Source organism: Pipistrellus kuhlii, unplaced genomic scaffold (assembly GCF_014108245.1).
Source record: "Pipistrellus kuhlii isolate mPipKuh1 unplaced genomic scaffold, mPipKuh1.p scaffold_m20_p_4, whole genome shotgun sequence".
Taxonomy (NCBI): Eukaryota; Metazoa; Chordata; class Mammalia; order Chiroptera; family Vespertilionidae; genus Pipistrellus; species Pipistrellus kuhlii.
Window position 1 is genome coordinate 60754143 of NW_023425540.1, and position 27130 is coordinate 60781272.

A 27130-nucleotide genomic window follows, 5' to 3' on the forward strand; every position below is an offset into this window, starting at 1 on the left:
TTATGTAATTAAATTTAGTAAGCACTTTCAAATGCTCTGTCATCTGATTTCTGCCCTCTTTCTGACCTCATTGCTAACTAATCTTTCTTTGTCTAAAGACCATCTTTCTCTTCCCTGAACATCCATACTTTGTTCTTGATGAAATGGCCTTTTTATTAGTTGTTACCCCTGCCTGAAATGCTCTTCTCTAAATTCTGTCATTGCTGCCTCAGGATTATTAGATCTTGGCCTAAATATTATCTAATCTGAAGTAATGAATCCATAAATATGGTAGCATCCTATTTTGATTCTCTGTGTGGTGCTTTCTACTCTGATAATGTTTGTTTATTGCTCCTTATCCATTATCAGTGTCTGACACATAGTATATACTCAGTAGATAGTTTAGTGAATGAATGAATTAAAATGACGCAGCAGCATCTTTTACTTGACATTTTTTAAGAAAACAAACACCTTAATTTACTCAGTCTCTGATACAAGTTCACTTGAAAGCTATGCCAGTAAATGTTACCTTTTATTTTTTATAAAATGTTTTTAAGTAAATTATCAGTTTGCTTGATGTAATGAAAATGTTTTTCATTTTGTTCTTATACTTTTCCAATTGTTTTGTTTTGTCATTTAGATTAATTGGAGGATCTGACAACAAACTAATTTATAGACATTATGCAACGTTATATTTTGTCTTCTGTGTGGATTCTTCAGAAAGTGAACTTGGCATTTTAGATCTAATTCAAGTAAGTTAACATTTGCCTCTATCTTAAATAACAATTTTGCCATTTACATTTTTTAAAATGTGTATGTTGCAAATTTTCTAAAATGATGTCTCTTTTGGTAAGAAATGAAGCATTCCACAGTAGTATTGGGTGGATAAAAGAGGGAGGAAGGATATAAAAACACGTAGACTAACTTAATCTAATTAAGACTAATCAAAACTAATTTCATCATGCTCCTTTTTTCTTGTTCATGTAAGTCACCATAAGAAGCCCAAGAGTCATAAGTCTCTTACCATGTGTATCCAGATTTGACCTCAAAATTCACTCCTCTATGTCTCCTGAAAATCTTTTTTAATGTCCCTGGAGCTAAAGGTCAGTCATCAGGAAATTCCTCTTTATTTTTAACATCCTCTGTAACATTGCCTCTCATGCTTTCTGTATAACATTGATCCTGGAGGTCTTCCCTTGCTTCGCTTCTCATTGCTTTTTCCAGATCATTATCTCTTCTAAAACATCTCCACACTTTATCTCATGTTATTAAACTATACCACCTTCTATCCATCCTGTTGCAGTAATCTTTCATTCCCACCTTCCATTCATTGAAGATTCTATGAAAAACTTTCAAGGATTTGAGATTTTACCCTACTTGTAAACTAACAAGTTAACTATCACAGTTTCATGGATGTTGGCAGAAGAGGAGAGGTTTTCTGGGCCAGAAACAAAGGACTTTATTACTAACAGCAAGAGCAGTAGCCAAAGTAAAAGCATTTGCTTACACTGGGTCCTCAAGTCCCAATTTCCAAAGTGTGATTTGAAAAGAGCCATGTGATACTTGCATACACAGTAGATTGAATGATAGCAGAGGAACCACAAGCTTAGGGAACTTGAATCTTTGATAGTGGACACTAAGGATGTCTGCCCTTGAAGTGGAGGAAGATAATATTTTCTAAGGGTAAACCTACCCTTTGCTTTGGAGAAATACTCTCTATTTTCTAAGGCTGTTTGCTACACAAGCTTGCTTGAAAAGATAGTCCACAATAAAGACAGTAACTCTGCTTACATTATATACAGACATGGGAGACTCATGAAGAATTATTCAGTGCCTTCACTTCAATACTGCTTGTGATTTCAATGTTCATGTGGATAATTATTTCAGTACATTAGTGTCTTCAAACATTGGAATTCCTCTTTTCCAATAAATTTTGCCCTCCACCCTACCTTACTACTTACTTCTTGACCTTGTCTTTATTCAAACTTTAATTCCTCCATCATTTCAACTTAACAGTTTGCACTCTCTGCCACCTATTATCTTTCATATCACAATTTCTATTACTCATACAAATCTTTGAGCCTGTTGGAATCTTAAGTCTTTTAAACCTATTTTATTTTCACTGTCTCTGATCCTCCTTACCCAGCTTAAAGTCTATACATTTGAACATACATAGAGAGGAAAAAAACATAACCATACTCACTGGCTTTATTTTAAATTCATAATCCCTAACCTCCAAGAGTCCTTAATGCTATCCAGTCCATTCATTGTTCCATATTTTAGGTAACTACTGATACATTCTCCTTTCTCCTTAAACCTCTAGCACTTCTACCATCTTGCTTTCTAGTTCACTGACAAAATGGAAGCAATCAGAGGAGAACATCTGTGTCCATGTGCTCTATTCTCTCTTCTTTGAGAAGTGAACTCACTATATTCCTAGCTAAGGCTAATTCACCCATTTATATACTAGTTTTCTCCTCATTGCTGTAACAATTCTCCCTCTTCTGTGTCATTTTTCCTCTCTTTTATGTATTTCTTGATCTGTGATTTTTTAAAATTACGAAGCCTTTTGATCACATAATTCACAATTTTGTGTTGCTAATCTATTCTCTACTTTAATCCTTCTAGAAAGTTGTCAAAAGCACCATTACTAGTCACAAATATATACAGTAATTTTATAGTTGTTTTTGAATAACTGTTCAACACAATCTTGAATTATAACTTAGACTTAAAGAATTCACAGGCAATGTTTTCTACTATATATTGTCATGCTGAATTTTTTTTTAATGTTAATCCTCACCTGAGGATATTTTTCCATTGACTTTTTTTTTTTCTTTTTAGAGACAGTGGAAGGGAAGGGGAGAGACAAAGAGAAAGAAACATCTATGTGAAAGAGATATATCAATTGGTTGCCTCCTGCACATGCCCTCCCCAAGAGGAGGATCAAGCCTGGATCTGAGGTACATGCCCTTGACTGGATTTGGACCAGGGACCCTCAGTCTGAGGGTTGACACTCTTTCCATTTAGCCAAACTGGCTAAGGCTCATGCTGAATTTTAAAAGCATCTGACCCTATAGATTAGGGGTGTCGAACTCAATCAGAGAAGGGGCCAAAATCTAAAATCCAGCCTAAATCGCGGGCCAAATGGTTTACTGAACAGTCATAAACTGTCATTGTGATGGAAACGCAGCGGAGTGCAGTGATGACAGCGCGGTGCGGGCCACATTGCAAGGCCTGGCGGGACGGATTTGGCCCGTGGGCCTTGTGTTTGACACATGTGCTATAGATCATCTATAAAATGTGAGAAGTGTTGTGTTCTTTATTTGATATTATACATAAACCACACTGAAATGTCTTTTATTAAATAAAAGGAAACTAGATGAAGACAACAGTTTAGATAGGAAATTTTAATTGAATTGGCATAGTTAGGACCAAAATGATAAAGTGGACACTGCCAGCTCATCTTAAGACCTTGCGAATAAGCACAACTTGAAATACAAGTGAGTCTTGCTGGTCTAAGAAATAGTAAAGGGATTTCCTCAGTATTTAAACATATTAATACACCAGTTATATAAACCGAGGTATAAAACCAATCTATAGGGTTTAGGATGGCATTTACCATCTCTGTGAAAAGTTAAACATTATGAATCAGGCCAATCATTTTTTAGAAGGGGAAAACAATGATAGCACTTGCTGAACTGAAATTACCATTGAAGTTCAAAATGCTGATTACATTAATTTAACCACAAGCCAATCTTATTTAAATCAGAACTGCCCAAAAGAAATGTTTTACTAGCTGTTCATGATCTGAATTCTGGTGTATGAGATCAACTTAAATATGGTACAAATAAAAAATGTCATAAAACATTGTAAAAAGGCAGTGGCCACCTATTACTCGTTAGTAGCATTTTTTAGGATAAGCTACCAAGCCTGCCCTTTCTGCACTCCTCTTAATGCCAGCGAAGATCATTTTTTGTTCCGGGGATATACTTCTATTCTCCAAATATTCCATCTCTCCCCAGGTGATGCCTTTGTTCTTTTGGCAGAAAATCCAGGGATCCGACCTTTCTTTCACCCATATAGACCATGGAGATTTGGCCCCGTCTTGTGCTTGCCTCCCTTTCCCATAGTATGGCACCAGGCACACTTTTGAACAAAATCTTCTTGCCCTTCTCAACATCATTCATTTTTAAATTGCTCTTTGGTCTCATGTTATACAGAGGTTCCCACTCACAAGCCAGACACCCTGCTTTCTAACTCCAAAGACATGCTCCACCTGTGTCTAGGTATCCATATTGGTGCAACTGAACTTGCTCCCATTTTTTTTTCTTTCTATTTTTAGATTATTCCCACTAGCCCCTAATATTTTTTCCCATCTTAAAAAAAAAAAAAAAAGTCCTCTATCTACTTTCTTCTCCAGCCACTGCCTCATTTCTCCCAAACCCCTTATAGCAAAAACACTTTTAAGATGTCTGTATAAAATGTCTATTTTTTTATTTTTATTTTTGTCTGGAACACACTTTAAGCAGGTTTTCAGCTCTATAGTTGCTGATCAGTCTTATCAGACCTTTATTTGATTAAGATTGTTGATCACTCTCTTCTTCATAACATTTTTCTTCTCTTGGCTTGTAGGACACCTTACTTGCCTGGTTTTCATCCTATGTCTGTAGTTGCTTTATTTTGGTTTTATGACCTCTCCCATCTCTTTGGAAAATCCTGTTGGATATACAGAATATAACCACTTACTACACTCTGTATTGCCACTACATTGATCCAAGCCACCACTAGCTCTTCCTGGATTATAACAGTAGTTTCCTGACTGGTCTTCTACTGTCTTTTCCTTTTGGTCTTATCTTAGTAAAACAGCTAAAGTGATACTATTGAAATATGTCACATCTTACACTCTTCCATTCTGAATTCTTCAATGGCTTTTCTTCTTACTCTGAGTAAAGGAAAAGCCAAATTTCTTACAAATGACCCATTAAGCCCCACATAATTAGACTCCCCTCCTCATACCCTGCTACTTATCTTATTTTGTCTTCTTTCCTTTTTCTCTACCCACACTGATCTCCTTGCTCTTCCTCAAACATACTGGAATGCTTCTACATCAGAGCATTTGTGCTTGCTGATCTTTCTACCTAGATTGTTCTTCCTTTTGATATTTCCATTGTTGGCTCCATTCTTTCAGGTCTTGACCCAGATGTTGCCTTCTCTATGTATTCTATAGCTCTTTGCTTTAATATTTTCTAACCCCCTTTCTGATGTATTATTTTCCTTAGTACCTACCACTATTTAGTATACTATATATTTGACTGACTTTATCTTGTTTATTGTCATTTATTTTTATAAGAATATAAGCTCTGTGATGGTCAGAGCTTGTGTGTTTATCCCTAGTGTGTACAGAGGTCCAGGCATATAGTAGACCCTCAATAGGTAATTGTTGAATAAATGCATGTAATATTTAATGCTTAATATATACAATTTTTTGTAAAATAAGTGTCAGCAAAGCCCAAAAGTTAGTTAGGAGAAAAGTTAGTTAGAAAGATAAAATATAGTGGTTGCTATGTAAAATATTAACTAACAGTAAAAAAAAGTAGTTGCTACAAATAATTTTATTGAGTTAAGATTATCATGAAGGAATACTCATGCCTGAGTCACTTTAAAAACATTGAGTGAACAAAGATGGAAAGAAGTAGCTTATTGTTTCTGCTTCTTTCATGAAAACAGCTATTCAGAACTTATTTAAAACTGATTTTCTTGCTTTATCCAACCTCTAGTTTTGAGAAAGGCAAAGTGATATGTAAAAAGTGTGGAAAATTATAAACCAAGTGAGTTTAGGTCAAAATCTCTTGGTTTGCATGTTCTTTAGAAAGCAGATTGAGAAAACTTACTAAACATCAACATATAATTACTAAATATATGTTTAGTTATGGTATTTTTAATATTAAAAATGACCATTCAAATGATCATGGAAGCATATTTTTATGCAAAGATTTCATGCTTCTAAGACATGCATGCTATCCCAGATTTGATTTTATATCTTATATAAAATCTGAGAAAGGCATTGAATTGAATTGAAATTGTATAATCAGCTTCTGTTTTCTCTTATTCCTTTTTTAATTCTTTATAAGTTGGGGGGAAAGGTGATCTTATTTGTATCTGATGTGTACTATTTTAGTGTGATATTGATTGCCAAATAATAAATTCAGAATTGATAGCTAGCTTTTTTTAGAGTCCTTTCTGTTGTGGCATATCTTCATTGGGAATGTTAAAATATTTACAGAGTGAGAATAGAAGCTCGTTAAATATTAATGTTGGTTGTTTGAGTTATTTATAAGCAGTCATATTGTCCTCAATTAATTTGTGATGCCAAGCTGATAATGGAGGCATAAAAATTCACTTGATGATTCCAAATTCTGTCATTGTTTTCTGGACTCCATGTAGCAATTAAATCACCATCAGTCTTGTTCAGTTGTAGTTTAGAAATAATTGATAACTTTTCTATAGATATAGAAAGATACGTTTTGGCTATGTTAGAATAAACAAGCAAACTAGAGCTCCAAGTATAGCATTTGTTACTACTATGGTACCAAGTGTGTTAGACTAGTTTTTGTGAAATTATTTTAGTTATGGCTGCTAATACTAATTTAGTATGAGATTGACATATCATTTAATCTTTATAGACCCTAAGTTTTTTTTTGTTTTGTTTTTTTACCTGTAAACTATGCCTGTTTCAATTTGCTGTCTACAGACCTCATGAGATTGTTTGAAAGATCAGTGAATAAAAGCAAGCTAATAGTGGTTAAAATCATTCAGACTCCACTTTGTACTGGTATATAATTTTGGACAAGTTGTTTAACCTCTTTGACCATATTTTTTTTTAATTTGCAAAATGGGGGTAATGATAATACCAGCTCATAGAATAGGTACAGGTATAAAAAAGATATTGTATCCCTGGCTAGTGTGGTTCATTTGGTAGTAGTGTCATCCTGTACATCGAATCTCAGGTTTGATTCCCAGTCAGGGCACATATCTAGGTTGTGGGTTCAATCCCTGGATCCCATCGGCATGCATGCAGTAGGCAAGTGATCAGTGTTTCTCTCATCGATGTTTCTTTCTCCTTTTCTCTTTCTCTGTCTCTATCTCCTTTCTCTAAAAATTAAAGAACATGTCTTCAGGTGAGGATTTAAAAAATGATATTATACATGAAGCTTGTGGATAAATGACTGACATAATTGTCAGTCATTTTTAGCCAACATCATTAAAGCATATATTTTTAAGGAAGGCATATAAAGTAGAATTATTAATAGTATACAAATTGAATTGGATAAGAATTTTCCTTTTATCTTTTTCACTTTTATAAGAATTTGTGAATCTTTTTATTCTATATGTGTGTGATGGCTTTGGATAAAGTCTACATGATCATAAAATTATATGATAAGAAATAGACTTAGTTTGTAAGCCAAGAATACTGAGGTGAAGAAAGATCACCTAATCTTTCCAGTATAGCATAGGAAATTATGCCCAGGTAGGTGCTACCTAACATAGAATGGTGCCCATGGAGGCCTTGCCCCACCCCACATCATTATTCTGTAGGCTTAAAAGCACTCTTGTCAGTGAGATGACACATATACACTAATTAAGCTTTAGGCTGTATAGGTTTAGTTGCCACCTGTTTTTAAGTGTAAACTGGGAAACTCAGCTGACTAGCATTTGGAGGTTGCATCTTTCTTATTGGGCCATTGTGGTGCAGGGTTGGGCTGAATATAACCCTGATCCCATGGGAAGGTGAGTTCTGGTGCAGTTCCTCCTGCTGGAGAAAGAGGGAGCCCTGGTCTAGTTGGTTTATTTTCCAGGTAAACCAGAATGAGTGCCCAAGATCATTTTAGGAAAATTCTGCCAGAGTTTTAAAACTTTTCATTTTCAGTAAGATTTGTCTCATATATATGTGGGAAATAAAACAATATTTCTGTAAACAATTGAATTAGAGACTGTTAGACTAATTCAGCATTTTGAAGATTTTTTTTCTTATCTTTTTTTTTCTTGTTGAGAAGTCTAATTTTCAATAATTAGAAATGTAAAATTTACATTTTCAATTATCAGTATTTACATTGCTACTTCTTCATGATAAATCCTGGAATCAAATTGATGATACTTCTTGCTATTGTAATTTACATGTTTTGTTGACATCTCAACAGTTCTCTTGGGAGGCATCATAGTGTGAAATTGGTGTTTGGAGTCAGATGGTATGGATTTGACTGTTGGCTCTGTCATCTAACAGTTAAATGACTTTGAGCAAATTACTTAACCTTATCCATTCTGAATATTCTTATCTGGAGGGGCTGATATTCATACCTACCTTTCCAGCATTGTAAGAATTAGAGCTTATATATATATGAAGCTGACGGCATAGAGCCTAGAATGTAGTAGACGTTGTTATAATTCACTTCATAGTGGTGAAGGAAGTATTTTGGAACTCAGGTACTTAACGTCAGAATTTTGGAGCTGGAAGCAACTTAAAATTTAATTGTTCCCCTTCAAAATATGCTTGAGAGAGAGGAAACAACTGAGCTTATAGTGTTTCTCTTTAAGGTGAATTCTTTACTTCCTACTGTAGAATGGTAGGTTTGGGGGAAGGAATTGGACGTAGAGCAGGAGAGTTCCCTTTGAGCTTGGTTCCTCAAGTTTTTTGGTTCCTTAAATATTTTTTTTTAGAAATTAATTCAGACTTACAAAAGAATGGCAAATATAATACAAATAATTCGTACCTATTCTATCTTCATCATGATTCCCCAAATTTAACATTGTCCATATAATCAAAGCACAGTGATCAAAATCAGGAAGTTAACACCGATACAATACTTCTGTCTAACCTGAAGACATTGTACAAAATTTGCCAATTGTTTCATTAATATGATTTTTTTTTTCATTCAGACTTCAATTCAGGTTATATATTGCATTTAATTTTCATGTCTCCTTTACTTTGCAGAAGTTCTTCAATTTTTGTCTTTTATTCATGTTTTTCATGTCTTGATTCTTTGAATGGTACTGGCCAGTTATTTTTAGAATATTCCTCAGTTTGGATTTGTTTGGTATTTCTTTCTTTTTTTTTTTTTTTTTTAAATATATTTTATTGATTTTGTACAGAGAGGAAGGGAGGGAGATAGAGAGTTAGAAACATTGATGAGAGAGAGTCATCGATCAGCTGCCTCTTGCACACCCCTTACTGGGGATATGCCCGCAACCAAGGTACATGCCCTTGACCGGAATTGAACCCGGGACCTTTCAGTCCCCAAGCCGACGTTCTATCCACTGAGCCAAACCGGTTTCGGCTGTTTGGTATCTCTTAATAATTAAATCAGGTTACGTATTTTTGGCAAGAATACTACAGAATCGATGTTACTTCCTTTTTAATGCATCATATCAGGAGGTACACTATATCATTTTTGTCCTATTGTGATATTTATTCTGATTTCTTGCATAAATTAGTACCTGTAGGTTTACTGTAAATTTTCATTTTTTCCTTCATGCTTAAAAGTATTTTTTAGGGAGTAATTTAGAGACCACATAAATACTCTTTTACTAATCATATTTTTTATCATTAATTTTAACATCTATTGATAACTCTTGCCCCCCAAAATTATTATTATATTGATAGTATTTGCCAAATAGTGATTTTCCTATCATGCCTTATGTACTTATTAGTTGTAATTGTATAGTGGAAAACTTTCTAAGATTTTTGTTCACTTTATTTTGTTTGAAATCAGTGCTCAAAACATCAAGTGTACCATGTTTAATTATAGGTAGACTATCTTTCAAGACCATATATCATTTTTAAAGTCAACTTTTGCTTGGAAGTTTAAATATAGTTCTAATAATTTATATTAATATATGTTTTCCTAATGTTTTCATGATTGGCTTTTGTGCAGAAAAAGAAATAATGAGGCTACTTTCATTTTTAAAATTAACATTTGATGTATTAGCCTTACAAACTCAAAACCCCACTTCTTCCTTAAACTTCTGGGAAGTCTTAATGCAGGGGCTACAATGTAATTTCCTGTAGTACGAGCAGTTTTTGTTTTGCACAATTCTAGGTTAATGTGGGTGGTGAAAATATGGGAACTTAAACATTTGCTTTTTACGCTTATGTATTTTCCAAATAATTACTTTTTACTACATTAAAAACAAAGTGCTGTTTTTTATTGTTGTTGAAAGGATTATTCCTAGTAAATAAGAATGTTGGTTCTGCAGTGAGACTTTCTGAATTTAATAAATACTTTACTACATAACTGTGTTAGTAGTTAACTTTTTGCTTTAGATTACTCTTCAGAAATAGTTGTTAATAAAAGTACCTGCCTTATGGGATTACTCTGCAGGGTTAAATAAAATAATCTACTTAAAGCACTTGGAACAGTAACACTGCCATAATAGTATAGACTGAATAAATGCTAGTTTATCATAACTAACCTTTTCTAAGAGAAATAATCATACAAAAAGAATCATTGATATAATCTTTCAGAATTATTATGTCATGAATATAAAATACAGGTAGTCCCTTCATCAACTCTTAATTCTTTCATATTGAAATTGAAAATTTAGCCCTTGCTGGTGTGGCTCAGTTGGTTGGAGCGTTGCCCTATACACCAAAAAGTTGTAGGTTCAGTTCTGGTCAGGACAGATACCTAGGTTGAGGATTTGATCTCTGGTCGGGGTGCATACGAGAAGGCAACTGGTTGAAGTTTCTAACATCAATGTTTCTCTCTCTCTCTCTCTTAGTAAATGCACAATAAATGTCTCTATTTTTACTAGGATTGTAATCACTGGCACATTAGTGTCCAAGTCAGGTTTAGTGAAAATTCAGTCTAGAATCCAGTCATACCTTTAAGGTTATGAATATTATTCAGTGGTATACATTGGAGTGTGTACCTAGGCTATATTCATATTTTTTTTAAAGGTACTTGATCAGATTTTTAAGTTCAGTCTCTCTTCCATAGCATTATTGGTATATTTTTAGTGGTATATTTTATTCTTGGTTTGAGTGAAACCAATTATCTCTCTAGAATGTTTTTCTGCTAAGAAAATAATTTTTTAGACCATTTGCCATTCTATTAGTATTCTTAAGTTTATTCTTATTATTCTTGGGCTTAAGACTTTTTCTATCTTACAACTTGTTAGTTTTACATTTATGTACTTCATTTAATATTATAGCTTAGAAACAGTTGGATAAAGTCCTCCTGAAATTTAGCAGAAGTCCCCAAACTCAAAAAGAAATTGTATATAGTATTATAGTACTAGCTAATGTATATGGAGTCCTTTTTTTGGTGAGACACTGTTCATACTTGTACCCTTACATTTAATCACTAAAACAACTCTGGGATGGGTGCCATGAATATGCCCTAATGAAGAAACTGAGACTTAGAGTTTATTTTTTTAAAATTAGGTATTATTAAAAAGAAGGAAAATTTAAAACATAAGTAAAATATTAAATTTTAAATTTAAATATTAAATTTAAAACATTAGTAAAATAAAAATAATTTTTCTTCCACCAGTCTTTGAATTCCTTGAGGCCATAGATTAATGAATAGCTATTTAGTAGATAATTGTTATATTGAAATTAACTTTAAACTTTATATTACTTAAAAAATGAAACACAAGAGGGTGCTATTTACTATTTACTACTAATGTTTTGCATTTAAAAAAATATTTCTCCTTGTGAAATATAGTGCAGTTGCAACTTTATACTTTATTATTATTTTTTGGTTCTGGCTAAACCCCATTAATTTATTTTCTTTCTTTTTTTTCACTTCAGTTTATAGATTATTAGTTTTATATTAGTTTTGTCCATGTTACAGATTGGCAGTGTGTATCTATTTGGGGGGCACTCAGTTTCTAACTATATTAAGTAATTTTGCTAAATGGGAAGGTTTTTTAAAAATCATTATTGTTGAAAGTATTACATATGTTCCCTTTTTTCTCCTACTGACCCCTTTATTGCTTGCTACCCAATACCTCCACCATTCTACTTGTTATGCATATTGGAAAGTTTTTTAAAGAGGGTCTTTGATTTTTTTTAAAAGCCAAATTTAACATTTAGTACATTAAGTCTTTGGAATTGTTTTCCAAAATTAAGAACATATAATTATGACATTTTACTGACGAGCAGTTATAGCAAGAAACCTGCTGTTTAGAATTTACTCTTTGTCCCATTGGACCACCTATGAATAGGGTAACCATACATTTCACTATGGTTTGAACAGTCCTGCTTATATTTCTTGTTGCTTTATTATGACAACATTGCATCTATTATTATAACACTAGAGGCCCAGTGCATGAAATTCATGCACTCAGGTGGGGTCCCCCCACCCTGGCCTGTGCCCTTTCACAATGTAGGAGCCCCTCAATCAATCACCCAAAAATGTAGGCCCTGCCCACCCATATGGGGCTCCTCGATGTATTGCCCCAAAAAGGTAGTTCAGAGCCGGTGGTCCCACCTCTGCACTTCATGGGTCCGTGGGACCCCCAGGCCTGGCTGCATGGAGTGGCTGCCAGACCCCATCTCCACACCGCACACGCAGCATCAAATCCCCACCTACCCATGTGCGCCTGCTGCGCACACAGCCTCCTGGTGATGGATTGTGGGATTGTGATGGTGTGAGGGCATCATGGCATGAGTGCATGATGACCACCTAGGCTGTTATTAGTATAGATAACTAAAGGCCCTGTGCACGAAACTCGTGAATAGGTGCAGTCCCTATGCCTGCCCAGTGATGGAAGCACAAGCATCTGGAGTGGAAGGGCAAGTTTCAGATGACCTCTGGGCCCTGGGAAGCAACTGAGCCCCACTCACACCTGCCTTAGCCTGGTACCACCCACTCATCTGCTTCACTATCCACTGCAATCCCACTCTGGTTGGGGCCTTTCAGTGCCAGCAGTGCCTCTATTGCCACTCACTGCCAGCACCGCATTGCTGACCGCCGCCATGTCTGCACCATCCCCTGGTAGTCAGACATGTCATAGTCAGTGGTTGAACTCCCGGTCTCCTGGTTGAACTCCCAAATGACCACCCAATTTGTGGGTTCAATTTGCATATTAGGCTTTTATTATATACTAGCGGCCTGATGCATGAAATTCATGCATGGAGGGCAGTTCCTCAGTCCTACCTGCACCCTCTCCAATCTGGGACCCCTTGGGGGATGTCCCACTGACATCCCTTTCACAATCTGGATGACTGGCTCCTAACCACTCTCCTGCCTGCCTGCCTAATTGCCCCTATCCCTTCTGTCTTTGAGCCTGATCGCCCCTACCTTGCCCGTCTCCCAGCCTGATCACTCCTACCTTGCTCCCCGCCGCCGGCCTGATTGCCCCTACCTTGCCCCGCTGCCTACCTGATCACCCCTAACATCTATGCCTGCCTGCCTGATCGCCCCTAACTGCCTCTGCCTGCCTGCCTGATCACCCCCAATTGCCCTCCCTTGCCGGCCTGATTGCCCCTAAGTGCCTCTACTTCAGCCCCCACCACCATGGCTTTGTCTGGAAGGAAGTTAGACATCTGGAAGATGGCCAGTTGACCCAGTCTAATTAGCATATTACCTTTTTATTAGTATAGGTAGAGTATATAGGATAGGATTGCTTAAAAGGGCGGGGGGGACTTTTTTCAATAGAAGGAGATGCTCTTGGCAGACAAAAACATATAATCCCTATATCTGGACTGATAGCCAGCCATATGCACTGTACACCAAACCAATCATTAAAAAATAGAATCACTTTCTTACACCTTACACCAAACAGTTGTTGCCCTGAAAACCCCTCCTCAGCCCCCACCTTATGTTCTGATTTCACAGTTCACGCAGAGTAGGTTTTGATTGGTCGGTTTCTATGCCAGTCAACATCAAAAGCTCTGCCTCCTAGGCAGCCATTGGCTTCTCACAATTCACCCAGATTTAGTTTTGATTGGTTGAGTTATTATGCCTATCAGCGTCAAAAGCCCGCCTTCTAGGCAGCCATTAGCTCCTCACAATTCACCCAGATTTGGTTTTGATTGGTCGAGTTATTATGCCTATCAGCGTCAAAAGCCCGCCTTCTAGGCAGCCATTAGCTCCTCACAATTCACCCAGATTTGGTTCTGATTGGTCGGTTTCTATGCTAGCATCTCCAGGCCTATCTCTGGGTATGATCGTAGAGGTGGGGCTGATCAGCAGCTGCCCCAGGCTGCTGGCCTCTGGGGCAGAGAGAGACAGACAGACAGACAGACAGACTTGGCTGCTGGTGAGGCCAGGCCCGGAGAGAGAAGCAGGATAACCTTTCCTGCTTCTCTCTCCAGGCCTCACCAGCAGCCCTGCCACTGCTGATCAGCCTCTCCTCTCTCCGAGAGGTCAGCAGTTCAGCCCACACTCCTGCTGTGTATGCAGTCTGGCATTTGATGGAGCCTCTGTTCGTTGTAGATATTACTACCCTGGCTCTTTATATAGAGAGAGGAAAATAATTAATGGTTGCTCTTTTTTACTCTTAATACTCCCCGCCCCTCAATGTGGATGATAAATTGAATACTCTGTCTGTGAAAGCTACCATTCAGAAAGGTGGTGGGAATAGAAATACAAATAGGTAGAATTTTAGAGATTGTTTATATCAGAGGTCCCAAGGCCATCTGAATGATTTACTAGGCTTCACGGGACTCAGAAGTTGCTGTGTTCATGGTGACGGTTGTTGTGAAAGGATACAGAATGAAATCATAAAGACACCGGAGGGAAAGTCTGATGGAACAGAGTGCAAGCTTCCAGGTGTCCCTCCCCCTGGAGGCACACAGATGTGCTCAGTTCCCCCAGAAGTGATATGTGATGATATGTGCAAAGTGTTCTGAAGCTCATCTTAGCCTGAGTGTCCAGAATTTTTATTGGGTGTCAGTCATATAGGTAGATAGCACCTCTATGACTGACCTTGATTGCTTAGGTTCCTGAAACCTCAGAGAAAAAGAGATGTTTGCCATAAATCACATTGGTAGCATAAACTGCTCATACTGGTACATTAAATACTCTTGTCAGACAAAACTTTCCAAGCTCTCACTTCCCAGGAGCTAGCTGAGGGCTAGTCTGAAATCGGACCATTTTGCGGAATGTGTAGGGTTTCAGCAAGCCCTGTTGGCTGAGTTAATTCTTTCTCATATAAGATCATAGAAGGTATTCAAGCCAGAGTTTGAACCCAGGAAGTCTGATTCCAGAGACTACTCTTTCCATGAGTAATTTTTAGTGATCTTTATACTGATTTGCTAATTGGAAATTACTGGCTACATTAGATATGATAGCGACTTGGACTGTGCCCATCTATCCTGATAAAATACTTCTTTTTTTTAAAAAAAAAAAAAAGTCTTTATTTATTTTTAGAGAGAGGAAGGGAGGGGGAGAGAGAGAGACTTCAATGTGATGGAGAAGTATCAATTGGTTGCCTCCTGCACACACCCTAAATGGAGATTGAATCCGCAACATGGGCATGTGCCCTGTCTGGGAATCGAAACAGTCGCATGGGACAATGCTCAACCAACTGAGCCACACCAGCCAAGGCCTGATAAAATACTAATACACTTTCTTTTTCCTCACACAAGGATGGGGAGCTTGATTTGAGTATTTTTCAGTGCTTTTGTAGGTAAAAGGCGCTAAGAATTTCTAGTTCTTATTTTCAGCAAGGTTTGTTTTATATATTAATGTATTGAACAGTAGTTTACATGAAGAATAGTTTATAATTACTCCTTTTGCACTTAATATAATTTTTAATTAAAAAAGACACGTAATAACAGATTTATAAAAGTTTTTGTCACAAGATTGTCTGCCTTATAGGTAATAGATTTGAATGAACGCACATAGTTCTCAAAAGCTCTTAACTTTTTCTGTTTTCTGTTTTCTTAGGTATTTGTGGAAACATTAGACAAGTGTTTTGAAAATGTCTGTGAATTGGATTTAATTTTCCATGTAGACAAGGTACTACTCCTATGTTGTCAAATCTTCTAAGCTTTTTACCTGAGGGGGGAAAAATGTTAATTTTTAGTTGCCAAAGTAAAAATGGATTTAGTGAATACTGTTTTTATTCTCTGCTTAGGATTGTATGAATGGAGAAAATTACATTTAAATTGGATTTTTAAGGATTAGTAAATATTTTCACAGATAGAAAAGGAGAGGTGGTTCTATAGGCATAGATATAAAATATAATAGACACTTCTTGTGAGGGGGGATTGTTATTGATCAAGAGGCCTAATTTTTTTTTCTTTTATTCTTACTGATTTCAGAGAGAAAGGGAGAGAGATAGAAACATTAATGATGAGAGAGAAGCATTGATTGGCTGCCTCCTGCACACCCCACACTGGGAATCGAACTAGTGACCTCTTGGTCCCTGGGTCAACGCTCAACCATTGAGCCACACCCAGCTGGACAAGAGGCCTAATTTTGAAGTGCCTTTAGTGCCAGGGATTTTAGACTTTGTTCTGAATCAATTTAACCTTTTTAAAAAAAAAATATATTTTATTAATTTTTTACAGAGAGGAAGAGAGAGGGATAGAGAGTTAGAAACATCAATGAGAGACAATCATCAATCAGCTGCCTCTTGCACACCCCCTACTGGGGATGTGCCCGCAACCAAGGTACATGCCCTTGACCAGAATCAAAGCCAGGACCTTTCAGTCCGCAGGCCGACGCTGTATCCACTGAGCCAAACGGTTTTGGCTCAATTTAATCTTTTAAATAAGCTTTTATTGGTATCATTGTTGCTTTGTACATTTTGGGGGCAAGACTATTTTTTAAGTTGTATTGCTAGGTGAAAGATTAAGGACAGAGGAATCAATTTAGGAATCTGTTGCAGTAGTCCAGAAAGAAATGAAATAAGGCAGTATAGTAAGGATGAAGAAAGTAGAGTAAGACCCTGCTAGCCTGTTAAAAGCTGGAGGTGAGAGAGGGGGAGAATGACTGAGTTTTCTAATCAGTTATTATTGGGTATTGGTAATACAGAATTTAGAAGAGATTCCATTTTTACTATATATAGGTTTTTTTTTTCTGTATTAAGTTCATATAATTTAACATTGCTTTGAATTATTAAGCCATTTAATGAAATAGTCTGAAAATAAGTGGCTTAAAGTTTTAGCAAGAAAAGTGATTTTAAAAAATTACCTGCGGCTTGATCGGTGTGGCTCAGTTGAGCGTTGACTTGTGAACCAAGAGGCCGCAGTTCATTTACTGGTCAGAGAACATGCCCAGGTTGTGAGGTATACAGGAGACAGCTGATCGATGATTCTCTCTCATCATTGATGTTTCTATCTCTTGCTTCCTCACTCTTAAGAATATCATTAGGTAGCTAATATTTATTGATTATTTACTTTGTTTTGGGTACTTCCATGGATGACCTCTTTTAATTTTTCAGCAATCTATGAAGGAGATACTATTATTATCTCTGTTTTATAGCCCATTAAAATAAGACTTAAAGAGGTTATTTATAACTACCTAAAGCTTCACAGTAGTGATGAAAGTGGGTTGTAAGCCTTATTCCAAATTATTTTATTATACAGCTCATACTTATAAAGTAGACTCAGTAGTAATTAAACCAAAAACTGCTGGAATTATGAAATGTTTTTGTAGTGAATTTTATTTATGGGTGTCTATTATCTTTTTCCCTTTAGGTTCACAATATTCTTGCAGAAATGGTGATGGGGGGAATGGTATTGGAGACCAACATGAATGAGATTGTTACACAAATTGATGCACAAAATAAACTGGAGAAATCTGAGGTAAGAACGGAAAGTGCTCTAATTAATGAAGGTGGTAAACACGGTCATAAATTATGCATGATTTGCAGCTTTCACTGTTTGTCCTTTAGTAGCACCTTCTAGGTACAATTGATATGCTTATTCAGTTTTTAAATGGAATATCCATATTTTAGTATGCCAAATGTTCTGTGGCTACTATCCACCAAATAGTTGTGTGTCCTTCTTTTAGCCATAGTCATACTAGCCTTGGGTGATTAACACAATTCCAAATTCTTACTGCTTAAAAAAGAAATTATTTACTTGAAAATGGATTAAATATTTGCTTTATAAAACATTCGTCAGTAATTATCAAAGATATCTTAGAACTTGTATTTTAAAGATATATAAATTTAGCATTATAAAACTATTTCTGGAAGAGGGGAGAAGAGGCAATGGAATTTTCATGAGGAAATAATAAGTTATAATAGGTCACATGTGTCAAACACAAGGCCCGCGGGCCAAATCCGTCCCGCCAGGCCTTGCAATGTGGCCCACACCACGCTGTCATCACTGCACTCCGCTGCGTTTCCATCACAATGACAGTTTATGACTGTTCAGTAAACCATTCGGCCCGCGATTTAGGCTGGATTTTAGATTTTGGCCCCTTCTCTGATTGAGTTCGACACCCCTATAATAGGTGCTTAGCAAGCCTAAGTACATATTGAAAAAGGAAATTCAGTGCCTTAATCTTTTAATTCTGGATCCTTCCCAAAGGTCACTGACCAGTTTGCTAAGTCATATATTTTATTTGTTGATAAATATATTCATGGCTTTTATTGCATTCTCTAAGAGAAAGATTTGGTTAGTTATACAGTGCTAACTTTGTGCTGTTAGATTGGGTGAATGGGGACCAACCAGGACTTTAGCATTGTATAAAACCCTACTTTAGAATTTAGTGACTCCTCCTTCATGTACTAGGCTGAATATTAGTGACAGGTGCTATAGCTGAGCCACATAAGTTCACATTATTTTGGTTATTTATTGTAGCTGAAGTTTAGATACATAACATTTTAGTATCTCATTCAGTGCTATGCTTGTTTAAGGATACTCTTACCTTTGGTATTTATAGTCATAACTCAGATTAGGAAAATATATTTTATAATTATTAGTACAAATTCAGATGTTTGATTGGTATAAAGTACTATAAAAGCAGCAAGATACTAAAATATGTTAGAATTAATTTACAACAGGTGAGTTCTGAAGAATTATTATTTTGCTGGTACTTTAAATGATCAGTTTAATACAAATAAATACTATGCTCATTAGAACTGAATAAAACACAGGATGATGGATAAATACGAAGCTTGAGGGTACGAAGCTAGAAAAAGTTGCAAGTGAAAAAAACATTTTCCAATGTTTATTTAAAATTTCTTCTCATCTCAATTTATCATCCCTATTGGTTTTCCAAAGGAGAGACTTATAATAGTGAAGAACTTAAAATTATGGTTCTTTTAAGTAACTGTGTATTTGGTGTGTTCTATAGCCAATTTTTCAAGTATTGGTTTTTGAAAGGGGAAAATATAAACTGGATTAAACTAGGACAAGGAAAACAATTCAGAATACTATTTAGTGTGGTTGATTTGCAATATATAATATATAGTAAAATATTTACTATAAACTCTAAGCTGTAGTTTTTTTAAAGTCTTAAAATGATAATTTGAAAATTTCTTTTTACACTCAATCTGGTTTATTGGCTCATTATACATGTACACCAAATATATATGGAAACATAAATATTTCAACGTACAAATTTACATGGAACTCACAAATCACCCCCTTGTCTTTCATCCAGCACCCAAACTTGTACCCTATCCCGGCTCACTCTGGGATGAAGTTCACAGGGGGCTGGCACTAGAGGGTAGGAATCTGGAGGAGGGAGAGGTCCTGCTCCCCTCTCTTCACAGGTACCTCCAAAAGGTCCTGCTCTTCTCAGGGCAGAAGGCTAAATACCTCCACTCCCTCTCTGCCGCAACTCAAATCCCAAACGTCTTCTCTAATCCATCTCGCCAATTTATATAATTTATTAAACTTCACTTTACAAAATGATGGTTATATATTTTAAATTCCAAGAGACAGACAGTGACACAATCCATTAATCACTCTAAAATGAATTGATGTGGTAATTTGTCAATTTTGTGTAATCGTCTGTAAAAATATATAGACTTCTTGTCTAGAATTTTCACATTGAAAATTTCCAGGTATTTAAATTCTTTTTTCCATTGGTGGTATCCTTTTTCTTTCTCTTCTCTTTTTCCTTAGTGTGATGTATATAATATTAACAAAAGTCATAAAAGACCTATAACTGCATAATGGACATTTGTTTTTTGATTATTCAGTAATATTTTGTTAAGCAATTTTTTAATTTGTAAAATGCAGAATTTACATTTTTGATAGAAAGTTATAAGAATACTATAAATACTATTTTAAGTTGTTCTGAATATTAGTGAATACTCCCATTTTCATTCACTAATAATCTTTTAATATATAGTTAGTTATCTGCTACCAGATTAGTTTTTCTTTTTCTTCTTTACAAGAAAGTATATTTTAAATCTGATTGGGGATAAACCCCTACATATATTTAGTAAGTGTTTTTCTATATGTGATGTCTGCGTCAAAATAAGGTTATTTAGTCCTGATCATATTTTAAGAAATTGGGTTGAAAAATAATGTTGACTTTTTGTAATTTTTCAGTAATTTTAATATATTTTAAGTATGTTTGGAAGTCTACCAGCTTTATTCTAAACACACTGAAATATCAGAAATTTTCATGTGAGTTCTATTTCCAGGTTACTTAAATTGGTTATATCTATCACATGTGACTGCAGAAAAACCCAAAATTACTAATTTAATTAAGATTTATTATGCAAGCAAAACTTATCATGAAAGGCTTAACTAAAAATCCAGAGTATCATAATTGATGACAAGATCTGGTTATCTTATTTTTAATGTTAATTTAAATGATATTTAGAATAGCATTTATCTTTTAAAAATCAGCCTGGGTTTAATTAGACACAGCTCTTAAAATATAACATAAATCTATCTAGGTCCCTTTACTTTGTTAGATTTTGAAGATTTTATTATTTTGGGTTAATGGTAGTATCAATCAAAAGTGAACCAGTTTAATTCCCAATACCTAGACAGGTAGGAGCAAAGATCACCCAGATCTTTAACTCTTTGTACGCCATAAGCTTTTATAGATGCAAACCGTGGACCTTTTTAATTATATTCAAAATATCATGGCAGTTAACTGTTTAAAGAGAGAAGAAACAAAGATATGCTTTCAGTGTATTTTCAGCTATCCTGCTTTGATAGAAAAATGGTTTGCTTGTAACATTGGGATCCTGTGAAAGGAGGGTTAAGCTGGGAAGTTGGTGGGGTTTGGGGAAAATCTAAAAGGTACCCAGAAAGCTGCCTAGGAATGAGACTCCCTGTGGGTGAGGAGGATGGGTCGGGGAGACTTGTTAGTTTTTATGTATTTCATGTTATTTTTAAGATGAAAAATGACTCTGAATTTAGTTACTACTTTTTTAAAGTTAGTCCTCTTTTTTTCGAACATCCTGATCTTTCTAGCTCTTCCCATTCTTCTCTTTACAGACCTTTATCTTTCAATCTCCCAGACAGGACAGGTAGACAAGGTATTGCCGACTTTGAGAAAAATGTACTTTAACAAAAGGGAAAGCAAAATGATGTCAAAGGCAATTAATTATGTAGGCCAGACTCAAAAATTCTTTGTGTTAATGAACCCATATAGTCCCTGTAGCCTATTTTTCATTCTAGTTTCTCCTTGTAGTTTCTTCATCTTTTATTGGACTTAGTGTATTTTTCTAGTATATCATCAATGTCATCTTTGTTCTGTTTTGTCTGCCTGCATTGTGAAAGGAAAGGTTAAGTTTTTTGTTCTTATTTTTAAACATTGTCATTTAACTGACAAATTATATTTTGTAAAAATTACTATTTTGTCTGTTAAATTTAGAATTTATTTTTAGCATCATGTGGCAGAACCAATCTTACTTTAATACTCACAGATTTTCCCCCCTCATCTTTCTAAATTAGGATTCTAACATAAAATTGCCTACTAGGTTTTGGAAATTGTGAATTTAAAACCCAAAACCTGAGCCTTCAAAGTTTTGCATACAAAGTAGGAAGCAGTGAAGGCTTAGAACAGTGACTGTTAAGTAGTACTGCAGTTCCAAAGTCTTATCAGAATTGCTTTAACTAGTTTTGACAAATAGATGCATATTAAAAGTAGCCAATAAAAAACAAGATCAGAAATTATTAAAATTGAATTAAATTTTTAAAAATTTGTTTTAAAAAATGGAATTAAATATATTTACTAAAATAAAATGGATTTCAATTGTAGGAACCTTCTGACATCCAAACATGTCATAATAGGACAAAAAAAATATTATAAATTTTGAGTATTTTTATGAAGCATATTAGAAAATATTATAAATATTTTTAATAGACTCCTAGTTTTACAAAACTAAATTTTCTCTAGTATTTTTCTGAAAAAAAATTTTTTACACCATAAGTTAACTGTTTGAATTACTTTTTAAACATTTCTCTGTAACAACTTTTTGTACAAAACTATTTCAGGAAAGATGAAAATGTTTATTGGACCCCATTTAAAAACTTCAAAATAAAAATCTTTATTGAGCCCTATGGAGAAAAAAAAATCTATCAACTTAACAAGTTAGATTACCTACCTTGAATTTAGGAAAATGTCATTGAGAATGTGGCATAGCTATTTAGCCGCTAAATTATTGCTTTGAGAAGCAGCATCAGGTAGGTGATTTCCTAAGATCTTATCCCAGGATTATAAAGCTATATCATGAAGCTGGGGGTACCACATTTGGTCCCTAGATCCATATTACTTTATCCTTACAATAGAAAGTAAATAAATCATTCATTGATCCAAATCACTGCCAATTTCTGTGTTCTAGTTTTTAATTTATGTTAAACTGCTATTTTCTAACAAAAAACCATCAACCACTTGGGTCTTTTAACTTCCATACCTAGAACTAGTAATTAGCTTTTTACTTTTTTAAATCAAGTTTCTATTTTTAAAGAGTATAGAATAAAAAAGGGGGATTAAGTAACAGATGTTGGGAAGTCTAACTGTGAGTTGGTTCTGCCCCTCTGTGTTGACATGCAGTTATTCTGTTCTACAAAATTACAGTGGGGACCCCTGAGGTCAAAACTAGTTAATTAAATCCATGAATGGCATTAGTCTACTATATTATTTTCACACAGGCACTTTCTGTGCTAGAAATTAAACTATAAATGAAGATTATATAAAATATTCTAATGTTGATAAAATTTTAAAGAAAATACTATATTCTTACTAGAGGATTGTCATCAGTATTTCTCATCTCTTTGTTTATAATTGCAGTATTAAAGCACTGCCTTTTAAAGCAAAGAGCAAGCCTCTTATAAGTTCCCAGATTAAAAATTATTTTACCAAACATTCAGAAATTAAAATATTGGCATTTTGTATTTCATTCAAAACATGTTTAAAAATCTGCCATTACTTTGTTAATGATTTTTACTCTAAAACCATTTAATATTGTGTTTATTAATGTTGATGTTCTTTCACTTTGCTGTTAGGTCAAAATTTTGAATGTGCATATACCAACTTCCAGCAGGAAGGGTGGGTAAAGGTCTTAGTATGTACAAATTATTCCAACTACCATCTTCTTCTATATTTCAGGCTTAAAAAATATTTTAAGATGGTAGGTCGGTAATTTATGTCTTAGATAAAATAAATATTTAGATTCTTTCCTTTTCCCTTCAAGAAACTTAATTGCTATTACATGAGGAAAAGGGAGCTTTCAGATTTTTTAAAACATATTTTAGTAATGCTGCTTTTTTAGTTTTGCTTGCACATATTTTGTTTATTTTTGGGTCTGGCAATTTAAAAACAAAATTTTAAAAAATCATATCCATCCATTATTATCTTTGTGATTCCAGTGCTTGAAATTTCCAAGAGTATGTCTGTATAAGTCTTCTATCTGTTTGGCCTCATTTTGGTATACTTGCAGACTTCATTTTGTTTTCTTTCTCTTAATTCTGTTAATTTATTTAATCTCATGGGAGAGAAAACATGATCATTCTTTTATATACTGTACTTCATTCCTTCATCTAATTCATATTCCTAACAGCTTTGGGTTCATATATTTGTTTTTGTTAGTGGAGTTGCTGCAGTTTACGTGCCATGGTGGTGCTCAAGTAAAATAACATAGATGGAAACAAGTTATTTCTCCAGTAGGATTTCATTCCTTTTTTTCCTGCTTGTGTCAACTATGTTATCCCAAATCTTTAAGAACTATGTTGTACTGTCATTTTACATTTTAAATTGTATAAATTACTAAGAATTCAGGTAAACTTCATTTCTATAAATTTGAGTGTAAGTTGTCTTGTTTCTTTGAATATATCTTTACTGAGAAGGAAACTAAGATGAAAATAATTACATTTCTGTGTTGGCAAATTGATTTTCTAATGGCAAATTACGATTTATTCTTTAATAAAACGTTTCAGACTTCACTTTCATGGAAGTCTGAAAATGAATTTCATTTTATAGCAGTTCAGTTAGGATGTTGACTACCTGGTAACATGAAGTGTTTTTTTTTTTTAAGCCCTAAGTTTTTGTATATAAACATTAACAGCTCATATAAACATCTACTTAATAATCAACAGTCCATCTTGTATTTTTCTGTAACATTTTATATTCTGTAGAATTTGTTTTCCTAAAATGTTTCTTTAATTAAAACTTAATTGACATATACATTACAATTTAAAAATTTTGTACCATTTAAATTCATGACATTCTACACAAGAGTATTGAACATGCTTGAGAAATAATTTGATTCTCTTAATCCATTTGCGTGTTCTGAGTAGTAACCATCCTTTGCATGTCTATGGCTTGCTGCTTATGTTTAAAAGAATTGTAATTTGTTGTACTTAGAAACTTCTTTTGGTTTTACATAATAAAAACTTGGCACATATATACTATTTAAATCTACTGCTCTATAGATTTTATATATTCTCATTAGTAGCCAACTGTTAACACCATCTTTTGTCACAAAGAAATTGCTTAATCTATTGAAACCTATGAGTCTGTATTTTTATTCTCATTTTCTTTGCTTAAGTTCAGTTTAGCATTTCATGGTATAGGGTATTATGGAAAAGAAGGATTCTTGACAATTATATTTAGTTTAATACTGAAAACAATTTATTTATAGTCTAAATCATAGCATCCAGTAAAAAAACACACATAATTACCTTTTCTCTTTTTCACAAAATCCTCTAATAATTTATACCTTTAAAAATATTTATATTTAAATATCTTAATCAATACTTTTCTGTAGCCTAGTCATCATTTGTACCCTTATAGAAATTTCAGAGTGAAAATAGTATCCCATTAGTTTGTTGTTTAGAAAAATTATAAAATTTATTCTACCTGGAAAAATGATACTAGTTCCAGGATATCGATGACTTTGTAAAATAGTTTTTGTTCCCTTGGCAGACAACATACTTCCTGTTAAAAGGAAGAGAACCTATAACATGGTAAAACTATTTGAACTTAATTATTCTTTGATTCTCTTGAAATGATCATCTTAAAGACCCTTTTCAAAAAAAAAAAAAAAAAAAAAAAAAGACCCTTTTTAATCTGATTTATGCTACCCTAAGTAATATTCATATATTTGTCTTGGGGGGCAACGGGAGAGAAGTAAGTTATAACAAAAACTGCATTACTTCAGGTAGGTATAAATGTAGAAGTCAATCAAATTTTTAATAATACATCAAAATAACTAATCCCTATTAAATTACAAAAACTGAAGTCCCAGCTCTATTAAGTCTTTAATTGGGTATGGAGTGTTTCGTCCATATCACCCTTATCATTGCTGTGTGAACCACATTTATAAATACTAGCTTACTGATTTTTCTATTATTTCCGATTCTGACTTGATAATCCATGGCTTTTATTTCATTGCTTAACAATGTTTGTATCCTTTATTCAGCAAATAGTTTACACTGGCCTATTTTGTATCAGTCAAGATTTTTCTCAGGTAACAGCTTTTAATATTTTTTTAGTTAACAAAAGAGGTAGGATTACATAAGAAAAATGACCTAAAGTTACAAAACAGGACTTTAAAACTAGTGGCTCTAATAACATGAACATTGTTTCTTATATAGGAGTGGGCTAAAGTAGGTTTAAAGTTGTAAGCAAAGCAGGGTTTATTCTTATATTATTATTTATTATTTTCCATGCAGACAACTGTAAACCTACTCTTGCTAACCCCTGTATATATGTAATGTAATCAAAGTTGAAGATTTGTTTGTGTTACTTAATCTTTGTGCAAGACAATGTATGCCAATGAGATGTTCATTGGCTTTATTATATAGCATGACTAAAAATTGATTAAATCAAATTGGTATATAAATTAATCCTTAAAAATATGAATTTCGTTAATGTAGCTACTTGAAAAAAATATGTGTTAATTTTTTATTTTTAAGCATATTTTTATTTCAAATTATAAATTTTCCTACTAAGATAAAAGCCAAATATTGTACAATAATGGTACTGAGAGTTTTAAATTTTATTTATAAATTTTAAATTTTATGTATGCTATCTTTTACATTTATGCTATTCTTTAAATTTGTATTTTGTAAACTAAACATATGTTGTTGAATCTACTTGATATGACAGAATATTTTTAATTGTTATATCTTTACTAATGCATCAAAGGTTGGAATGATCCTCTTGTTGCAGTTTCATTTTTAGGCAGACCTGTTCTGTTTGGATTTTTTTTTTTTAAATGTCCTAGAACTTTTTAAAAGTTTAGAATAGCCTCCATAAGTTAAAAACAATTTTAATTTTTTTATTGTTTTAAGGCATTAGCCCTAAGTAAAAAAAACTAAGCAAGCATGACCTATTGCTTTTAATTTTTATTTCACAGCATATATTGATAATAAATGTCATTTAGAAAGCAAAACCCCCAAATATATCATGATTGTTATGAGATGTTTAATAAAGAAATAATGTAAAATATTCTTCATGCTTATATCATATGTAATATCAAGATATTAGGTGGATATCTAGCTTTTAGTAATTTGAATATTATGTTAATATACAAGTGGTACAGTTTAATTTGTATTTAAATCTTTACATTATCATTGCATGTATTCACTGTATTTTTTAATGTGTCACTGTTTCCTCTTTATAGATTAGTATTTCAATGTAACCATCCCATATCAATTCAAACTTACCATCAAGTCTCTAAGCTTGTTACATGAAAATCTTTTATTATTGTTCTCCATTCTTAGTGTTTTTTGGTGAGCTACTCCTGAGTTGTACATCTTTTTCTTTTA

At 34.0% G+C, this 27130-nt stretch overlaps 1 protein-coding gene and 1 pseudogene across 6 annotated transcripts in view; one reads left to right on the forward strand and one right to left on the reverse strand.

Annotated features, from left to right (window-relative positions):
* The window catches only part of AP3S1 (adaptor related protein complex 3 subunit sigma 1), a 50221-nt gene that overhangs the window by 22446 nt on the left and 645 nt on the right, over nt 1-27130 (forward strand). The window contains exons 3-7 of one of the 6 annotated variants that reach the window (XR_004983176.2): nt 620-731; nt 15876-15947; nt 17633-17740; nt 21353-21393; nt 25780-25827. Coding sequence is in view for 5 of the 6 variants with exons in the window: in XM_036411205.2 (XP_036267098.1) it covers nt 620-731; nt 15876-15947; nt 17633-17740; nt 25780-25827 (340 nt within the window). In the remaining variant the exon portion in view is untranslated. The remainder of the gene's footprint in view (nt 1-619; nt 732-15875; nt 15948-17632; nt 17741-21352; nt 21394-25779; nt 25828-27130) is intronic. The other 5 variants (XM_036411205.2, XM_036411208.2, XM_036411206.2 and 2 more) reach the window with 5 other exon arrangements.
* LOC118703889 lies at nt 3878-4166 on the reverse strand (annotated as a pseudogene).